This window comes from Exophiala mesophila, assembly GCF_000836275.1.
Source record: "Exophiala mesophila strain CBS 40295 unplaced genomic scaffold supercont1.1, whole genome shotgun sequence".
Classification (NCBI taxonomy): Eukaryota; Fungi; Ascomycota; class Eurotiomycetes; order Chaetothyriales; family Herpotrichiellaceae; genus Exophiala; species Exophiala mesophila.
In genome coordinates this window covers 1,874,920-1,892,025 of record NW_015622504.1, presented here as the reverse complement: position 1 = coordinate 1,892,025, position 17,106 = coordinate 1,874,920, and the positions used below count along the sequence as shown (strand labels likewise).

The 17,106-nt window shown below is 50.2% G+C and overlaps 8 protein-coding genes across 9 annotated transcripts; 5 read left to right on the top strand and 3 right to left on the bottom strand.

The window, feature by feature from the left end:
- Positions 1 to 506: 506 nt before the first annotated feature.
- On the bottom strand, positions 507 to 2,525 carry PV10_00609 (uncharacterized protein; the record flags this gene model as incomplete). Its single annotated transcript, XM_016364717.1, has 4 exons — positions 2,281 to 2,525; positions 1,637 to 2,227; positions 1,291 to 1,586; positions 507 to 1,235 (listed from the first exon to the last, which is right to left on the bottom strand). The coding sequence occupies exons 1-4, from the start codon at positions 2,354 to 2,356 to the stop codon at positions 507 to 509; spliced, it is 1,692 nt and encodes a 563-aa protein (XP_016228366.1). The 5' UTR covers positions 2,357 to 2,525.
- A 208-nt stretch (positions 2,526 to 2,733) lies between these two features.
- PV10_00608 (uncharacterized protein) lies at positions 2,734 to 5,460 on the top strand. Its single transcript, XM_016364716.1, has 2 exons — positions 2,734 to 4,915; positions 4,964 to 5,460. Exons 1-2 carry the CDS (start codon positions 3,029 to 3,031, stop codon positions 5,159 to 5,161), a joined length of 2,085 nt encoding a protein of 694 aa, XP_016228365.1. The 5' UTR covers positions 2,734 to 3,028; the 3' UTR covers positions 5,162 to 5,460.
- On the bottom strand, positions 5,225 to 6,324 carry PV10_00607 (uncharacterized protein). The gene is made up of 3 exons (XM_016364715.1): positions 5,829 to 6,324; positions 5,699 to 5,764; positions 5,225 to 5,635 (listed from the first exon to the last, which is right to left on the bottom strand). Exons 1-3 carry the CDS (start codon positions 5,954 to 5,956, stop codon positions 5,533 to 5,535), a joined length of 297 nt encoding a protein of 98 aa, XP_016228364.1. The 5' UTR covers positions 5,957 to 6,324; the 3' UTR covers positions 5,225 to 5,532.
- A 355-nt stretch (positions 6,325 to 6,679) lies between these two features.
- PV10_00606 lies at positions 6,680 to 8,731 on the top strand. Of its 2 annotated transcripts, XM_016364714.1 has the most exons (5): positions 6,680 to 6,961; positions 7,414 to 7,516; positions 7,571 to 7,877; positions 7,931 to 8,243; positions 8,294 to 8,731. In XM_016364714.1, exons 2-5 carry the CDS (start codon positions 7,456 to 7,458, stop codon positions 8,408 to 8,410), a joined length of 798 nt encoding a protein of 265 aa, XP_016228363.1. In that variant the 5' UTR covers positions 6,680 to 6,961; positions 7,414 to 7,455; the 3' UTR covers positions 8,411 to 8,731. The 2 variants fall into 2 exon arrangements, with proteins under 2 accessions (XP_016228363.1, XP_016228362.1); XM_016364713.1 differs by having other exon boundaries at positions 6,680 to 7,516.
- Positions 8,732 to 9,099: 368 nt separating this feature from the next.
- PV10_00605 (uncharacterized protein) lies at positions 9,100 to 10,492 on the top strand. Its single transcript, XM_016364712.1, has 2 exons — positions 9,100 to 9,955; positions 10,010 to 10,492. The coding sequence occupies exons 1-2, from the start codon at positions 9,392 to 9,394 to the stop codon at positions 10,274 to 10,276; spliced, it is 831 nt and encodes a 276-aa protein (XP_016228361.1). The 5' UTR covers positions 9,100 to 9,391; the 3' UTR covers positions 10,277 to 10,492.
- A 60-nt stretch (positions 10,493 to 10,552) lies between these two features.
- Positions 10,553 to 12,340, bottom strand: PV10_00604 (uncharacterized protein; the record flags this gene model as incomplete). The annotated part of the gene is made up of 1 exon (XM_016364711.1): positions 10,553 to 12,340. One exon carries the CDS (start codon positions 12,338 to 12,340, stop codon positions 10,598 to 10,600), a length of 1,743 nt encoding a protein of 580 aa, XP_016228360.1. The 3' UTR covers positions 10,553 to 10,597.
- Positions 12,341 to 12,917: 577 nt separating this feature from the next.
- Positions 12,918 to 14,376, top strand: PV10_00603 (uncharacterized protein; the record flags this gene model as incomplete). Its single annotated transcript, XM_016364710.1, has 2 exons — positions 12,918 to 13,291; positions 13,350 to 14,376. Exon 2 carries the CDS (start codon positions 13,474 to 13,476, stop codon positions 14,374 to 14,376), a length of 903 nt encoding a protein of 300 aa, XP_016228359.1. The 5' UTR covers positions 12,918 to 13,291; positions 13,350 to 13,473.
- Positions 14,377 to 15,035: 659 nt separating this feature from the next.
- PV10_00602 (uncharacterized protein) lies at positions 15,036 to 16,965 on the top strand. The gene is made up of 2 exons (XM_016364709.1): positions 15,036 to 15,597; positions 15,648 to 16,965. Exons 1-2 carry the CDS (start codon positions 15,530 to 15,532, stop codon positions 16,726 to 16,728), a joined length of 1,149 nt encoding a protein of 382 aa, XP_016228358.1. The 5' UTR covers positions 15,036 to 15,529; the 3' UTR covers positions 16,729 to 16,965.
- The last annotated feature ends 141 nt before the right edge of the window (positions 16,966 to 17,106 follow it).

Genomic DNA, 17,106 nt, shown 5'->3' with positions numbered 1-17,106 from the left:
GCTTACAGCTTACATTCATCGCTCATAGTTCACCGCCATAGGCCTTGAGACCAAGATCTTTGGTGGATCGTGTTGCCCAACTATTTTGTTACACAATGGTATTCTACAGGTTTAATACCCCCTCCTGTTAGCAATCATAAGTGAGGTTGACTATCAGGCCCAACCTCTGCTTGAATTCAATGTTCTTAGCCCATGTTCCGTATGGCCTTTCATCAATAGCCGTAGACTGATCGACACTGTACAGCGCCATGCAGAAAAGCTGACTTCTTGTAAACCTCCACCTCCTCCAACTGCCAACTTATTGAGATGTCCTCATCCTCAGAATGGAATGTTGCTCTCTGGCAACAACGCTGGCTTGTCGCCCCAGGAGGGGTTTGCAGCTGATGCATGTCAGGCGGCCTTCTGCAAGGACGATCTGACACAATTCCTGGCAATCGTTTTCCAACCCAATCGTTAATCTCGTGTCATCACATTGTTGATGTCAAAGCACGCGAGGGAACCGGACTTTATTTTCTCACTCTCCTCGCGTGCCTGACTAGATTTTCAATCACTCCTTCAAATGCCTCTTTCTCTTTTCGCAGGCCGTCTCTCTTCTTGAGCCAATATTCAAGTGTGTCCGAAGTCTTTTCGGAAGTCGCTTGCAATTCCTTCACATGGGCTTGTAGTTCCTCCTCTGTAAAACCTTCTAGCTTCTCATCGGTTGTGGCACATAACCTTTTGACTGCTACAAGGTCTAGATCTGGAGGTGCCGGGGGGCCCTTGGGTCGCTTCGATCTTCCGGCACGGTCCTTGGTGGCGGATTGTGTACTATCCACAGAGCCTGTTGAATCATTTGCAGCCTCAGCCTTCAATCTGGCTACAGATCCCAAAGCTTTGTCTGACTCAGACTTCCGAGAAGGTTCGAGGTTGATGTCAGGAAGGACTAACTTCTTCTGTTTCGAAGGAGGAAGGATTTCGTCCAGGTCAACAGGGACACCTAGACTGACCAGGAACAGTCGTCGAATACGAGATTGAGTCCAGTTTGGTGGTTGCAGAGGTGGTGGTGTTATGAGTTGTTTCCATAGGGAACGTGATCTGTCTGACGGAAATATTGGGGAAGAATCAGGGATTGGTTCTGGAGGTGAGAGAGAAGACAAATGATGAGTTGTTGACGACGGAAACATGGCGTCGAAGTGTGTCTGGGTGGCGGCGGGAAGATCTGGAGCTGAGGATAAAGTCTCGACATCTATCAGGGGCTGACACGAGACCATCAGCACGACGGGGGAGAACACGAACGACATCAAGACTTACAAATGTTTTAGTCGGTATTGAATTGGAGTGTGAAGTAGATACAGGCGGTGAGATGTGGAGATCATCATCAGCAGTTTCAGCTTCAGTATCAGGTTTCTGGAACTCTTGACCGAAGTCGCCAAAGTCATCATCAGCCCCCGCTTGTGCACCTTCTTCAAAGTCATCAAAATCGTCGCCAAAGTCATTTCCATCGTTGTCGTCGTCATCGTCTTGTCTGTCTTGACTTGTATCATGAGAATTGTGGACTGAAGATTTCCGTCTTGTATGTTTAGGTGATGAGGTGGATGTAGATGTCGCTGGATCACGTCAATGATCCGCCTAGTGCTTCTTTACGCAGATGGTTTACCTGGTTCAATTGGAGGCTCTCGAATGTCTGGTGAGGCGTCCAACGCTCTTTTCTGATGAGGTGCCGTGCCGAAGACATCCCCATGAGTGGGCGCACCGTCTACTGGAGTGATGATGGTCTCTGGGATGGAAAAGTTGGAAGATGAGCGGTGATGCACGTGTGCATCGTTGCCATCCCCATAGAGCAGGCGTTTTCCAGGCTGAGGGCTTTTCAAGACAACATCTGGCGCAGCATCCATTTGTCTTTGAATGTATGCCGCGGTACCTGGCTCTTCACCGTAGCTGGTCTCTTCGGGGTCGATCTTTTCCACCACAGTGAGGGGAATGACACTGCCACCGGGGGTGGTAGGAGGTTCAAGGTATTGGGATGACCGCTTGCTCAGGTGATGGGGTGAGACAATTTCAACCTCATCGGGTACAGCATCTTGAGCTCTTTTGTCGTAGGCTGGAGTTCCTGGGACCTCGCCATAGCTGGGTTCATCATCAAGCTTTTCTATTCGGGTTCTTGGGATAGGAGAGGCTGGTGTTGCAGGTCTCGATCTTCTTCGGCCTTCCGAGGCGTCTGAGAAATATTCCTCGCCATCAGAGGAGACTGTTACCAAGGTCAGCCAAGACTGAAGGTGTCAGTGTAGGACCTAGCCTTACGTTCATGGGCACCGGGGTCTTCAAGCTCAACGCTTTTCCTGGGAATTTCTAGATGAGGAGAGCGAGATCTGGACATGTTGGCTCAACGAGGGATACAGACAGGGTCCAGTCATGAAAGTTCGGGATGGTGAGAAACCATCAGAAGGACAAAAGTCAAGACGGACTATTGTCAGTAACATAGGGAGGCGCAGTCAGTGTGAAAGAATGCCAGGCATGGTGGCACCAATCGTAGGACAAGGCAATTGGATCAAGAGAGGTGGTTCGTATAGACTCATGCAGTGTTACCCTTTTGTATGTGTACCGTATTGTTACGCCTCGCTCCTTCCAGACCGTCCGCCCTTCCTCCTTCCTCGTCGGCTTGCCTACCATTTTGGGCCACATTGGCTCCTTGGACCGCGCCTGCCTCGTTATGTGAAATATTGGAGCGCGTCTGGTTTTGCTAATTGACAATCACTACATACAGAGTCTCTTGAAACTTACAACTGACATTTCGGCCCTTCATCAAGATCGCTCACTTTCCTACGTCTGTACCTCACCTATCCGAGCCTTTACGGTCATTGTCCTCTTGCCAGTGCCGCCATCTTGCGCCCTGTCCTCACAATTGGAACATCACCCTTCCTTGAGACTCCGAGTATTCGCTTGCTCATTGCTCTCATCCTTTCCATCTCCTCTAATGCCATTTCCATAATCTCACTTACGGAAACCTTTTCTTCTGCGTAGCTCGCAGCCGCTCTCTGAACCTGCCAATATGTCTGGTTTCAACTTCGGCACCCCATCAACGAGCGGCGCTGCTGGTCAGAGTCTGTTCGGGTCCACAAGCAAGAACACAAACCCTGGAGGTGGCCTTTTTGGAAGCAATGCGGGCACGCCTGCCCCGGGTACCACAGGAAGCACTGGTTTCTCCTTCTCCGGCTTTGGTAAACCTGCCGCAACTGGAACTGAGAACAAACCTGCGCAAAGCTTGTTTGGCGCTCCTGCGCCGGCCTCGACAAGTACGCCTACCTTTTCGTTCGGGCCCAAGGCCGATGAGAAGCAGTCCAATGAGGCACCAAAATCACTCTTCGGAAATGTAGGCACTCCCGACAAATCCTCAGCGCCAGCAAGCTCTGGTCCCTCTTTATTTGGCTCAACCACCCCTGCATCTACTACTGGTGGTGGCCTCTTCGGTGGTCTACAGAACCCTTCCACAACACCGGCAGGCCCTCCACCTGCTGCTACATCTTTTGGAGCAAGTACTGGCGGAGGCGGAGGCGGAGGTCTTTTTGGTGCGAAGCCGGCATCCGAGGCTGCTCAGAAACCAACCATTAGCTTTGGCAAGCCCGCAGAGTCAACTGCTCCGGCGTCGACTTCGTCCCAACCAAGTCTGTTCGGTTCACAGGCTCCAGCTCCGGCAAGTGGTGGTTTCAGCTTTGCTTCTACAAAACCAGCAGATAAAGCTGCCGACAAGCCTTCTAACACGGCCCCTGCCCAATCGCCCTTCAGCTTTGGTCAACCCGCTTCGAGTACTGCAACAACTGGCACTGCGACGTCGGCTGCCCCTTCTCAGCCATCAACTTCGTCAGCACCTTCGCTTTTCGGTGCGCCTCAGCCCACACAAAGTGCCGGCGGTCTGTTCGCGAAGCCTGCGGCACCCGCACCTCCGGCGGCAAATACTGCCAGCTCTCCTTTCACACTAGGTGGATCATCTCAGCCATCATCCTCTACTCCAAATCCTGCTCAAAACGACAAACCAAAACCCTCGGGTTCAGGCTTCAATCTAGGCGGTGCAACGCCTTCATCGACAGCCACCACCTCTGCTGCTTCAGCTGCTGCTCCAGCAACGACTTCTGCCGCTCCCTTCAACTTCCTCAAACCAACGACATCAGCAGCTCCCGCATCGTCTGGCGGATTCAGTTTTCCGTCTCAGCCAACGGCGACTACGCCTGCCACGCAGCCTGCGACATCGACCGCCACAACTACAAGCGGTTTCTCCTTCGGACCATCTGCAACTCCTGCCCAACAGACTACAACAACGTCGGCGTCGAATTTGGGGGGCTTATTTGCGCCAAAAACTACAACTCCGAGCTCCCAGCCGGCTTCCGCTGCTCCGACTGCAAATACCACCTCGCCATTTGCGGTGTCAGGTGTAGGAGGGGCTCAAACATCGACTGCAGGACCACCACCACCTGCCCAATCCCGCCTACGGAACAAGACCATGGACGAGATCCTGACTCGATGGGCAACAGATATGACGAGATATTCCAAAGAGTTCAAGGAGCACGCCGAGACTATCGCACGCTGGGATCAATTGATCGTGGACAATTCATCAAAGATTGACAAATTATATGTCAAGACACGAACCTGTGAGAGACAAACTATGAGCGTTGATATGCAGCTTGCTGCTGTGGAGAACCAGCAAACGGAACTCGAAAGCTGGCTTTCGAAATACGAAGGCGAGGTTGACGAGATGCTTGCAAAAGACAACGTCAACTCCAGCGAGATGGGTGGTCCGGATCAGGAGAGAGAAAGGACCTACAAACTTGCGGAACGCTTGAGCGAACGCCTCGAAGAGATGGAACGCGATTTGGGCAGCATGGTCGAAGACGTCAACGCGGCCAATGCTAGTTTGAGCAAGAACGGGAAAGCCGATGAACCCGTAAGATTTTGCGCGTCTCCCTTTACATTCATTGCTAATCGTTCACAGATTACCCAAATCGTCAAGATTTTGAACTCACACTTGCTTCAATTACAAGCGATTGACCAAGGTAGCGTTGCTCTACAGGAGAAAATTGCCGCGGCACAGAAGTCAGCGAACGGTCTGGGCTATCTCAATGGATCAGCCAATGGAGCTGGTGGATCGACCGTTCAGGACTTTTACCGCAGCTACATGGGAAGGAGGTGATCTTTTGCGAATCAGGGTGAGATCACCAGAAGCAACGGGATAATGAGTTTGTAAAAGTAAACGGGCGGCCATGGTTGACCAGCAGATATCAGTCAATGGTGTGTTTCAAGACATTTTGTATAAAGATCAAGCGACTAGCTAAGACTAGTCGATGTACCCAAGCATGATGAGCGGAGAACGCAATTGGCATTGCAGGTTGATCCTGATTTGTACAAGCGTTATATTTGTGGGCGGTAGGCTGCTACGCACTCAGCCCCATTCCTCATAGACCTGTGTAAAGCAATCTCATGACGTTGATTCGGAGGCAGCCAGTGGACAATGGTTGCCACCATCGAAACAAGTACGTCGACTCAAATGTTGATCATCCTGGCCTACTGTTCACCGCCTTTGGACGACTCCAGCTCATCCAAATGCGCCTCGAGGTCCTTCAGGTGCTTATGTTGTGCCTTGAGCTTTTCTCGGATCTTCTTGATGCTGTTGGAGGGAAAATGTCAGCCTAGAAACAACAAGACATAGTGGGACGGAGGTGTTTTGTACCTTTCCATCTCTTTCTCTCGGATGTATTTGGCTTCGCTGGCCTGCTCGCGGCGGGTGAAGGCATCGCTGAAGGGAGGACAGTCAGCGAAGGAGTCATTAGGGTATGTATCGTCACGGAAGCTGTACGGACCTAGAGGCAACACCCCCGGATCTCGGAGCACCAGTATCGCCTTCAGCAGCACGGTATACTGAGGCAGAAAATGCTCTCCGTGTCGAAGGAGTAGCTCTGGCGAGCTTGACAACTTGTGTTCGTAGCATGGCTGTGGATTGGGTAGTAGGAGTGATCGATCTGTAGTGTAGGAAATGAGATGAACAAGTGGAGGTTGAGTGAGGTTAATGATGTGATGTTGGAGACAAACAACTTTGGGAAGCTTGCCCTCGAATTGACCAAAATCACGTGATAGCACGTGACTAGAGGGGCATTATCTTCTGGGAGAGAAGGTGGGGAAGTCTGGCTGGGCTTCAGTGTCGTGAGTGTCTATCTGTCCTTCATCTGGTCAAAGTGCATCCGTGGCATGTGTACTGTTTGTCACGCCGTGATAAATCTCATTCGCTGTGGCATTACTCAATTGATTACCCGGGAAGTACCCTACATGTCTTGTCCTAGGGAATTAAAGAGAGTAACGTGACTCAAAGGATTATACGTTGAGTCGAAATTTACGCAAGTCTACGGAGTAGATGGAATATGTATGTAGATGCAAATGTGAAACAAATGAGGCTGAGTCAGTAATCTAGCCCTAGCTATCGAATACCCGTCTCAAGTTTCAGAGTCATCATTCTGGTATCAACTGGCACTGGATGGCAGATTGTCATTGCTTGTTGTGGATTGACGGAAGGAGATGACGCTTGACCTTATCGGGACGACGTAGCCAAGGTTGCACTCACAGCGGGTTGTGACTGCCCCGTTGGTTGGCAGCCACCAACTCAGCCCAGGCGTGAAGACAGGAAGCCCTGGGCTACCGCATGGCCCATGGTCATTCCTGCTCTTCCCCCTCTAAAGTCCCTTTCTCCCACACTCCCACTCACTCGGCTCTCCCACCTGCACCTTGTTGCGTACCTTCCCAAGTGCCCACTCCACCATTCACACTGCCTCTTGCCGCGTTCTTTTTACACTGGCAACTTGAATCTCTTCCTTTTCCCTCAATCCTCAATCCAATCACTTTGGTCACCACACCAAACTCTCCTTCATCAACATCCAGCCTCTCTCAATCAGAGATCCTCTACCCTTTGCGAGTTTCCTCAACACTCGCACCGATCCCAACGGTAAGCTCCTTGTCCCCTCAAAACCCGTCCTTCAACACAAGGGGCCACATCAACCCCACGTCCTCAGCTGCGATCCCTCAGCATCACACCGCGCAGCGCACGCACACAATCCATATGGCAACAGTCACAAGTTGACCTGGGGTTTTGGATCGATTGATCGCGTGAGCTGTCTCGTTGTCTCCAGTAATCCTCAATCACCAGCTCTCATTCTATCGTTCCCAACACAATAACTCAAGGTTTCCGTCAATCCCACCTGCGATCTATCAAATCACTCTTGCTCAAGTTGGACTCATTGCACGTTTCATCAAGCAAAACGATTGATCTTATGTTCAATCACGAATAATAGACACGGACGGTGATGATCTGAAATGCGTTGCTGCTCTCAATTCCACGCCGACGTCACAAATGTTTATCAAATTTGATGGACCCCTGGCTAACCATTCATCAACTAGATTTCCCTCCTTTCCATTTCCTAGCCAAAAACAAATCACAAAATGGGTGTCGAAGAGTCTGTCTACCTGGCAAAGCTTGCCGAGCAAGCTGAGCGGTATGAAGGTGAATAGCGCAGCAACCCCTGCCACAAGGTTGTGTGCTGATCATTATACACAGAAATGGTTGAGAACATGAAGGTTGTTGCTTCGGCAGACAAGGAACTTTCGGTGGAGGAACGAAATCTCCTCTCGGTTGCCTACAAGAACGTCATTGGTGCTCGCCGTGCCAGTTGGAGAATTGTGACATCCATCGAGCAAAAGGAAGAGTCCAAAGGCAATGAGGCCCAGGTCAAGCTCATCAAAGATTACCGTATCACCATCGAGAAGGAGCTCGGCAAGATCTGCGAAGACATCCTCGAGGTTCTCGACAAGCACCTGATTGCCTCTGCTGAAACCGGCGAATCCAAGGTTTTCTACCACAAGATGTAAGAGTTTCACTGTCCACGGTCCTTCCACACAAACTGATTCTTTCTTCCAGGAAAGGCGACTATCACCGATACCTTGCTGAGTTCGCTACTGCCGACAAGCGCAAGGAGTCGGCCGACAAGTCGTTGGAAGCCTATAAGGCCGCGACTGAAGTTGCTCAGACTGACCTCGCACCCACTCACCCCATCCGCCTTGGTCTCGCCCTGAACTTCTCTGTCTTCTACTACGAGATCCTCAACTCTCCCGACCAAGCGTGCCACCTGGCCAAGCAGGCTTTCGATGATGCCATTGCTGAGCTCGACACTCTCAGTGAAGAAAGCTACAAGGACTCGACATTGATCATGCAATTGTTGAGAGACAACTTGGTAAGTGATACTTGTACTGATGTTCAAGCCCGCGTACTGACATTGAGCAGACCCTATGGACTTCATCCGAGGCCGAACCCCAAGAGTCTGCGGGACAATCAAGCGAACAACCCAAGGAGACCGAAGGTGGCGCGGCACCAGAGTCCACGACTGAGAAGGCCGAGTAAAGTTTGGGGAGTATCTTTGAAGGCTTATTCATGATATCCCTGGCTGCGTAACATGGAGGTGGTGCAGTGTCTTTTTTTGAACAGCTGGGGCACATCCATGCATCCGACGATCTTTTCCTGCCCATAGTATCCCCGACAAACTCTCTGCCGGCAATAAAAGACGATGTCTGCTACGCTGTCGCGGTCGATATCAGATTCTACTCTTAGATAAAGAAATCAGAATAGCAATATCGTCCGATTCGCATTTCTGGTCCACAGAATGCTAACTATGAGAATTGCTTGATAAGCCGCTCCGAGCCTGGCTACGTGTTGGACTTTTCCTTTCTCTAGGTAAGGTAGTCAAGTTATACAATGTGTGCACCTCGTACTTTAGGACTTGGCTACCAGCATTTCGAGACTGGCCCTCAATTAAGTGAAATGAGTTAGCTACTGCCTCTCTCCATATCGACTGACAGCACTCCAGGTCTAAAATTTGACAATCTACCTTGAATGTAATGCCATCGTAGACGTGTGCAGGATCTACAACCAAATGGGAATTTAAATGATAATACTAGACAATCATGACTGTATATGAGTATGTGGTGGATGAGAGATCGATCGTTCCCAAAAGGGTTAAGCTCATGTCTGCATCAATGGCGGCATCTCGGGGCAGGAACGCGCAGGCCAGGCGCTTCTGTGCCTCGCAATCACTTCCTGACGACAAGCCAACAACTTCTTCGACCTACAACCTCTTGAGAGAACCTCTTGAAAACGATTGACCCACTCCTGTACAAACTTCGTCGTTTGGACGGTCTTTTGCCTTCGAACACTGCGGCGAGATTGCCATCACTTCTAATCCTCTTCCAAATCTCATCACCATCTGCTCGACTTAGGTTCGCGGCCACCTGCCCACGACTGCGGTAGTACCTGGGAGGCTCATCAACGCCTCTTTCATCTCGTCAAGTGCGACTCCCACCCCTTCCTTCTTCCTTAGACCCAAAGATGCCTTCAGCAACTAGCGGCCAGTCATCTTCACTGGATGCCATTCTCAACAGCCTTCAACAGTCCCTCAATCACGGCGATTCGAGCCATGCCCAGTCACAACTACAAAAGGCCAAACTGGCACTGTTGCAACAGAACGCCCTGATCCCTTCTTCCCAGACACCTATACAGACCCTTGCCACCGCCCGCTCGGTGTTAGAAGCCGGCGCCTTGCTCTCCATCCGCTCCAAAGACCCTGAATCCTTTGTCCGCTATTATTCTCAACTTCAACCCTTCTACGACTTCCCGGGGTTGCAGCAATCACCGCCACGAGATCGGTCCAAGATCACAGGCTTATATCTTCTGCTCCTGCTGAGCCAGAGTGACTATGCTGGGTTCCACACCTTGCTGGAATCGCTGATTGTGGCGGAAGGCGCAAATGGCTCTAGTTCCGTGGAGGAGGATCAATTCATCAAGTATCCTATCGAGTTGGAGCGAAGTCTTATGGAAGGTAGTTATGACCAGGTGTGGCGCAAAACCAATGGACGAGACGTGCCTGGAGAAGAGTTTGCCTTGTTCTCGACTGTAAGTTTGCTGCAGGTCTCTTCAATGCTTGTTACTAATGCCTGGCGCACACAGATCCTCATCAACACAATCCGTCTAGAGATTGCCAGCTGTGCTGCACGCTCTTATGCGTCTCTCCCTATTGCCTCGGCGAAAAATCTCCTGTTCCTCGACTCGGAAGGCGCCGTTTTGGAGTTTGCAAGCGAGCAAGGTTGGAGTATTGAGGAAGGTCGGATATATTTCCCCGGATTGGAAGACGCAAAGAAGGCCGAGCAAGGGGATCAAAAGGAGGTTATCAATCACATGGTGGAGTATGCGAGAGACCTTGAGATGATTGTGTAACCGTCATCTCTTCCTATTGAAAGCTGCGCCATGCATAGACCTGTACTCCTAGAATAGATGCAATTGAGATGATGTTCTGAGTCCCCAGGGGCTCGACATCCAGTTTGCTCAGGATCACGAGCTTACAGATCGACATCTTTGAGAAAGCGATCTATTCTTTGATTTTCTATTAGGCGAACTGCAGCTCTTGAGTCCACCCAGATGTCATGCATCCACAATTCTAAACATACTCTCGCCTCTAGACAAGACCAAGAAGGTCAGTTTCCATGCACTGTAGGCAAATATTGCAACTCCGTTCGTCACTGCAACCATTCCAACCCTTCATTTCCCTATTCTCACACCAGAAGCAGCCGCATTATGTTTCACGGTTGCTTTATACTCATCAACGAATTTCCAAGTACAGATCTTCATGTCGTAGAAACTCGTGCTGACCACAGTATACATGGGGGGAGATCCTTTGTGATGTTGTGTGTTCGCATCTAGCGTTGGACTGGCTTTGTCCTTTCCTTTGCCGTTGCTGTCTCTAGTTTCTGACTCTTGCCCTCGCAGAGGTTCACTGGGATTCGAACCCATGCCGCCCAGTTCTTGGTCGTCTACTTCAAGACTCGCGTCGCAGCAATACACCATACTTTCATGGCCCGCGCGAAACTTGGTCAATGGAGTCACTGTCCACGCGTCCTCTCCCGGCAAGGGGCGATGCGAGTATGTCAGGCGTAGAAGCATAGCGCCTGTGTGCATCAGCGATGCTAGGATCAGAGTGTGCTGCTTGACGTTGCCCAGGTCTGAATCTTGCCGCCCTGAATCATGGACGATTCCAATTTTTTGATCCTTGTCGATGAGATGCTCGTCGTTCGAGGCCCCGTGCAGGCTCAGTGTTGAGTATTGATCAAGCACCTTGAGACGCCAGACGCCACCTGAAAGGGATATCTCAGTCTTGAGAGTTGGGCGGAATGTAACGAGATCCAGCTCGAAGACTCGCAATATTTCATCGTAGCTGCCCGTCACTAGTGGGACGATTTCTTTGACAGTTTCTGGTCCACCTCGTGATGAGGTTGTGGTTCTGATTCGAGGTAAGGGGAGGATGGCTACCACGCCTGCGGTATGAGTCCGTCGTTCTTTCCAGAGCGGGCTGCTTGTGATGGTCTGGTCTTCGTCGAATTGAGAAGACGATAGGTTAGGTAGTGTCACTTGAGCGGCAAGCAACGCGCTGTCGTCGCCGCCGCTAAGGACCAGACATGTGGTGTTGTCGTGTGTGGAAGCCAGAGGGAAGGTGGATACGGTCCAAGCTTCGAGTTCGTGGTGCGAGACTTGCTCACGTTTGAAATGTACATCTGGAGGTTTAGTCGAGCTGACACGGTGGTCGTTGAGGTCTCTAATGGCTGGAATCTCGAGGCTGGCTATTTTGGTGTCGCCGAAGGATGTTGTGAATGCCAAACCCACCCTTTGGAAATCATTCAGATCTCTGATGCCGTGAGTGCTGAGGTCGGGTAACCAGGTGAATTGTGTGACCAGCGCTGACAGGCCATGCTGGTCGTCCTCGGCCACCTTGGCGATTCCTAAAGGGATGAGTCTAACCAAGACACGGCGCCCAAGGACATCGCCGTGTTTGATGAAGCGGAAGAAATGGATCTCGCCGATACTGGTGGCCGCACCAAGGAGAGAGGGGTCGGAAGGGTGGAAGTGGATGTCGACTATGGCGCAAGAAAAGTCGAGCTTGTCGAGAGAAGGGGGGAGCATGCCTGCATATTTGGGTTTGAAGATCGATGACACGGGAAGGATTTGCAGTGTCCCTTTGCGGGTTTGAGCTTCATAGTCGCGTGGTTCTGAGGTCTTGACCAACGAGTATGTGCCAATGACCATGTATTCGGGGTGGAGGGGCGAGATTTCCACAGTGTCGATCTCTTGTAAGGCTGTGCGTGTCACATAGTCTTGGGGCTCAGAAGGTTCCATCTTCGACAGAGGATGCCGATCGCGTGAATTCTGTTTTGTCGCAGAATAGCGGCTTTGGAGTATGAGTTTCAGGTTCTTTATCAGATCCGTAAGTGAGGGTTTGGAGATGGCCATTGTGGAGGGATGACATGTATTGTAGTATATGAACAAAGACTTACTCGATATAGTGGGATAGGACGAAGCCGTAGAATTGGTATGTTTTATGGTCTGGTAGTACTCGACACCTCGTGTCCTTCACCTCACGGGTCTCAAAAGTTGAACCCTGGAATTTCTTTTATCCGAGCGTAGATTGAAGTAGTTGAAGAGTCATTCGAGGTGAAGTCCACATATGAAAGAATACTCGTTCTTTGCATTTCGTAGCGGTTGAAGTCTCTGCCTCACCTTGGATTTTCCTGAAGGGCAAAGGATCAGCTCTACCTTGAGGAAATCGTTCCACAAAACTGTCCGAGCTAGATCTAATGCATTAGACTCATTCAGCTGAGCTACATGCCCATAATATCAGGGAGAGGATTTCAAATATCTAGAGAGACATTGCCAGGCAAGGCTGGCTGAACTGATGGGAACATCATGACGAGGCTGAGCTAGTCTCAAAGACAGTCAAGTGCTTGATGCACCACCGTAGATATCAACTACTGTGGGCGTTCTTTTCCAACGCGCAGTTCTCGTCTCTCATTTCTTCCTGCAAAGGAGACTTTATCAACACCAGATTTGATGACACAAGTCTCTTGTTCGACTACTTTTGCGACACAACTTTGTCATTTTTCTCCTCTGTTTGTGTCAAACGTCCTCCCGGGGTCAACTGCTGGTCGGTTTGGTCATTGATGCGAGCGTCAAAACTCACAACTCACAACTCAAACTCAGTCTTCATAACCGTCAATGACTGTGAACGAGGCATTATTGTATCTGTGCCTCTTCGTCCTTGGGGTGGTCTCCGACTCTGAAACCATGTATTATAACACGAGCATGGCAATCTGCCAACGAAGCAGAATCTTCCCGAGATGTGGCTGACTATGCTCTCGTTCAACAAGCATGAATCCACGTTCATCATACCGTTAGATGAGTCCTGTTTGGATGATTCCCCCAATGAGCGGTCATCGCACTGAAAAGGCTGACAAACGCGTAGAACCATATCTATATAAAGTTGGCTTCAACTCTGGCAATGCAGAGTTGGGGTCTTGAAATCACGCATGATATATTGATATCCTTCCACCTCTAAATCAAAATCAACTGTTCGGACGTGATTCACTATGTGTTACATCGAGACAATCCACTTCACTCATTGCAGACATACCAATGTGGCATTTCGAGTATGTCTCGGCACAGAGGATCTCGATGCCGAGCATATGCAGCCTAATGCCATTGGCCATTCCATGCGCAGGCTCTGTCCAAGTTGCCTTACACACGCAGTTGCATTCATCCTGATTAAGACAAACGGGTATAACCGCGATAATTATGAAGAATATGTGCAATCGGAAGTCTATGAGGACGATTTTGCCGAATATGTGAATGATGCACTTGAATCCAATATTCGAGCTCGAGAAGTGGTTTCCACCGGACTCAAGAGCTCTTACGAACTCTCCATGGACAGGGATACATGGTGTCCCCAGAACACGCACACCATCCACAATGACCAACCTGGTGGTATCGCGCATGGGGCTTGCCTCGTTGTTCGTCAGGACGAGTTTGACCACGCAGTCATGTGTCAAGAACCCGAGAGACGGCTTGATAGGGCTGTGGTCACCTACTCCGCGGCCTTTAGATGGGATCAACGCCAAACTATCGAATACTCGGAAACGGAGAATCCGAACTTTCGATTCGGCCTGGAGGTGCCAGATCTCTTCGAGGTACTTGTTTATTTTTCCCGATGTGAACACTATAATGCCATCTTCATGGAAGCCACCGATCGTACTTCATCCCAGCGATCCGAACACACCAAGTGTGGGTGTAACGACTTTGATTGGGACCTGCCGTTCAGCCAGTATGCCGAGAGTAGCACGGATTGCATGTACTGCCGACGACCGGCAGGGCATGAGAACGACCCTCGCTTTCGATATGCTCATAGGTTTATGAGGATGATTCCGGCAAGTGCAGCTGGATACAGACAAATAGCGACGTGGCCGGATACAGCACGACTAAGCAATTTAGAATGATGCCAGACATTTTGAACAGTTGATCCGGATGCTCATTTGACGTTCCAGGTTTATCAGAGCTTGCTCTGGTGTGATTCTGATCATACAGATCGAGCTTCTCCGTCAATCCTTGAACCAGCTACGACTGGTGTCCTCGTGTCGAGTGGTCAGCCTGTGATGATGGTGGCGATCCAGTACAAGAATTGATTGGCCCAGAAGTGCGATGTCGAACTCATGTAGCTGGTCTGTGATGGACAATTATGTCTTGGTAGTTCGAATGGCGTTCTTCTTTCATCTACACCGTAGGGACTTATTCATTGGCCATCAAGTGTATCACAAAGCTCGAACGGGCACTAAATAGCCCTAATTTTCCAATCAACAGCGTTGCCATATGTTTCAGAGATAAAGATTACAATCTCTCTCCAGTAAAAGTCTCTCGCACGTGAACCTTGTGGGGACCTTAGACGTTGTGCATTGACTGTTTGACATTGAATGCGTTTAAGGCCCGTGATTTCAACCCAGCCTTATCACGTGTCAGGGGGCTGGAAGGGGCTGCCTGAGGTGGAACAACAGACGTGGCTCCTCTTGGGAACAGCTGTCAGGGCCTCTGTCAAACCACTCCTTAATCTCCGACCTTCAATGGAACGCTCTCTGACATCAGGAGGACAGGGACATCCTCTTTGGGCGCAGGACTTTTTCTCTACAATGTGATGAAGCTAAACACAAACCACCTGGTAAATACTTACAGTTGACGATGATCAAGCCAGAGCACAGCAACAATGAAATCTTCAACTACAAGCCCACGAAGTACATGTGCACGCGACACTGTGATCCGGGCTTCGGGTACTTATGCTTGGACCACTTAGTCCTGACGCGTCTGGCTCGAGCTGTCACCGCTGTCAAAGAGCTACCACGCGCAAAACCGTAGCACTGATATGGCAACGACAGTAACCAGCCCGGCGCTTTCATCCACAGACCTCTGTCTAGACGCACGTCCCTCACATTCAATGAGACGTGCGCCAGTCAAGCCGACAGAAGGTAAACTCAAAGGCAGGAGAAAACCCTATCCCGTATAATAGTACCGACTTTCCCAGTTGTCTAGGAGGAACGTGCCCTCGTCCAACTCTACTCATTCTTTATACGACGTTGACATACTACGGAGGAGGTATTGACGATGTATACGATATCCCTTTTACTGTTGCTGTCCAGTCTTTTACACAGTTGTCTGGCACAACCTGCCTGGTGAGTGCACTGCTAGACTTGAGATTGACATTGCTAATCAGCATATCTAGTGATGTTCAGTTACTGCATTCGCGACTGTTGGCCGATGTTAACTTGGCCAATACATTCTGTACACAATATCTGGCATCGGAGTCGTTGAGCCGGAAGTTGGAGGCCGAATTCGGCACCGAGTGCGACCTACGCCAGGATGACTTGACCTTTGGTTGTTCTCTGTTCCAAGCAGCATCTCAACTATTTCAATCGACTCAGGCAACAGTCACTGTCACCGTGACTGAGCCGGCTGCGACCTCGATTGCCTCTCCTAAGGGCCACAACTGCACTCGCCACCATGTCAAATCACAGAAGGAGGCTGCGTCTGCGCCCCCGAATTTCTACTTGACACCGGGTCCGAACACACCAGGAAATCCTAGATATCGTCTCTTCAATGAGAATATCCCTCAGCAACAAGCCCTTCCAGCTCTCAGCAGCCTCACCGCAACCAAGCCCAATCCGTCCTCATTGATGACGAGTGTGCTTGCCAGCAAAATTGCGTCCTCAACACTATCTGCAACAACACCCGTTTCATCGCTCATGCCATTGTTCACCTCACCGACGCCCGCAAGAACAGGACGTTGTATCCCAACGGCACACCCACCGGCCGCTGACTATCATGTGTTTGAACCATTGATCGACCTCGCTCTACTCGATCCATCCACGGTCATTACAGCGACGACTGTGTCAGATCCCCAAGACGTCGACGCAGAAAACTGCTCACCCTACGTCAGCTTCCAACTTCCCAAAGAAACGGCAAGCTCGTGTCTACGGATGAAGGGAACATGGACCCCGAGATATTCAAATGTGTATTACGAATGCATCGCCAGGACACGGGCGCCGGAATTTGATCCAATGGTGGTGGACAGTACTACTGGATTCAACTTCAGCTCCGGCAATTCGTTCTCCATGTCAGCCAGCCGACAGTTTGGTCGACGACCAGAGAAGAAGTATCGACAATCAAGTATGTTGCTGTACACCCAGAAAGACAAGTCTTATGAGATTGACTTTTGGGCCTGTGGATCCGGAGGTAAAGTGCTGGTGTCAGAGTTGAGCTGCACTTATTTTGGTGAAGGGTACACCATGCATGAGGAGATGTGAAGAAGGAGAATACGGGAAAGGAATTGAGACCACTACAGGCTAATATGCCAGTGCAAAAGAAAGAACGAACGGATTATCTAGTTAGCATTAGGCGGAGTTATCGGTGATGGGAAGGCAATATCAGAGGATCGTAAAGCCTCACTTATTATTATTAGGGACTAGGGATTGGGGATTACTACAAGATAGGATATACCAATATATACTTCACATTGTACCATAGCCAGAGAGTTGTTCTTCTAGCCAACATCCATCATATGTGGCCGTCTGGTGTGTGGTAGAAATTCAACTTCCATGTTTCAGCCTGGCTTCAGATCCTGGTCGCTCTTTCCTGGTTAGATCCTACCTCACCGCGTCTGCCTCGCACCTTCCCTGTTCTAC

Coding starts and splice junctions, on each gene's coding strand:
- PV10_00608 (XM_016364716.1), top strand. CDS start 3,029: ATGTCTGGTTTCAACTTCGGCACCCCATCAACGAGCGGCGCTGCTGGT. Junction 4,916..4,963: donor ACGGGAAAGCCGATGAACCC/GTAAGATTTTGC, acceptor AATCGTTCACAG/ATTACCCAAATCGTCAAGAT.
- PV10_00607 (XM_016364715.1), bottom strand. CDS start 5,956: ATGCTACGAACACAAGTTGTCAAGCTCGCCAGAGCTACTCCTTCGACA. Junction 5,765..5,828: donor TCCGGGGGTGTTGCCTCTAG/GTCCGTACAGCT, acceptor TCCTCCCTTCAG/CGATGCCTTCACCCGCCGCG. Junction 5,636..5,698: donor CGAGAGAAAGAGATGGAAAG/GTACAAAACACC, acceptor TCCCTCCAACAG/CATCAAGAAGATCCGAGAAA.
- PV10_00606 (XM_016364714.1), top strand. CDS start 7,456: ATGGGTGTCGAAGAGTCTGTCTACCTGGCAAAGCTTGCCGAGCAAGCT. Junction 7,517..7,570: donor GCAAGCTGAGCGGTATGAAG/GTGAATAGCGCA, acceptor CATTATACACAG/AAATGGTTGAGAACATGAAG. Junction 8,244..8,293: donor AATTGTTGAGAGACAACTTG/GTAAGTGATACT, acceptor GACATTGAGCAG/ACCCTATGGACTTCATCCGA.
- PV10_00605 (XM_016364712.1), top strand. CDS start 9,392: ATGCCTTCAGCAACTAGCGGCCAGTCATCTTCACTGGATGCCATTCTC. Junction 9,956..10,009: donor AGTTTGCCTTGTTCTCGACT/GTAAGTTTGCTG, acceptor TGGCGCACACAG/ATCCTCATCAACACAATCCG.
- PV10_00602 (XM_016364709.1), top strand. CDS start 15,530: ATGTATACGATATCCCTTTTACTGTTGCTGTCCAGTCTTTTACACAGT. Junction 15,598..15,647: donor TGTCTGGCACAACCTGCCTG/GTGAGTGCACTG, acceptor CAGCATATCTAG/TGATGTTCAGTTACTGCATT.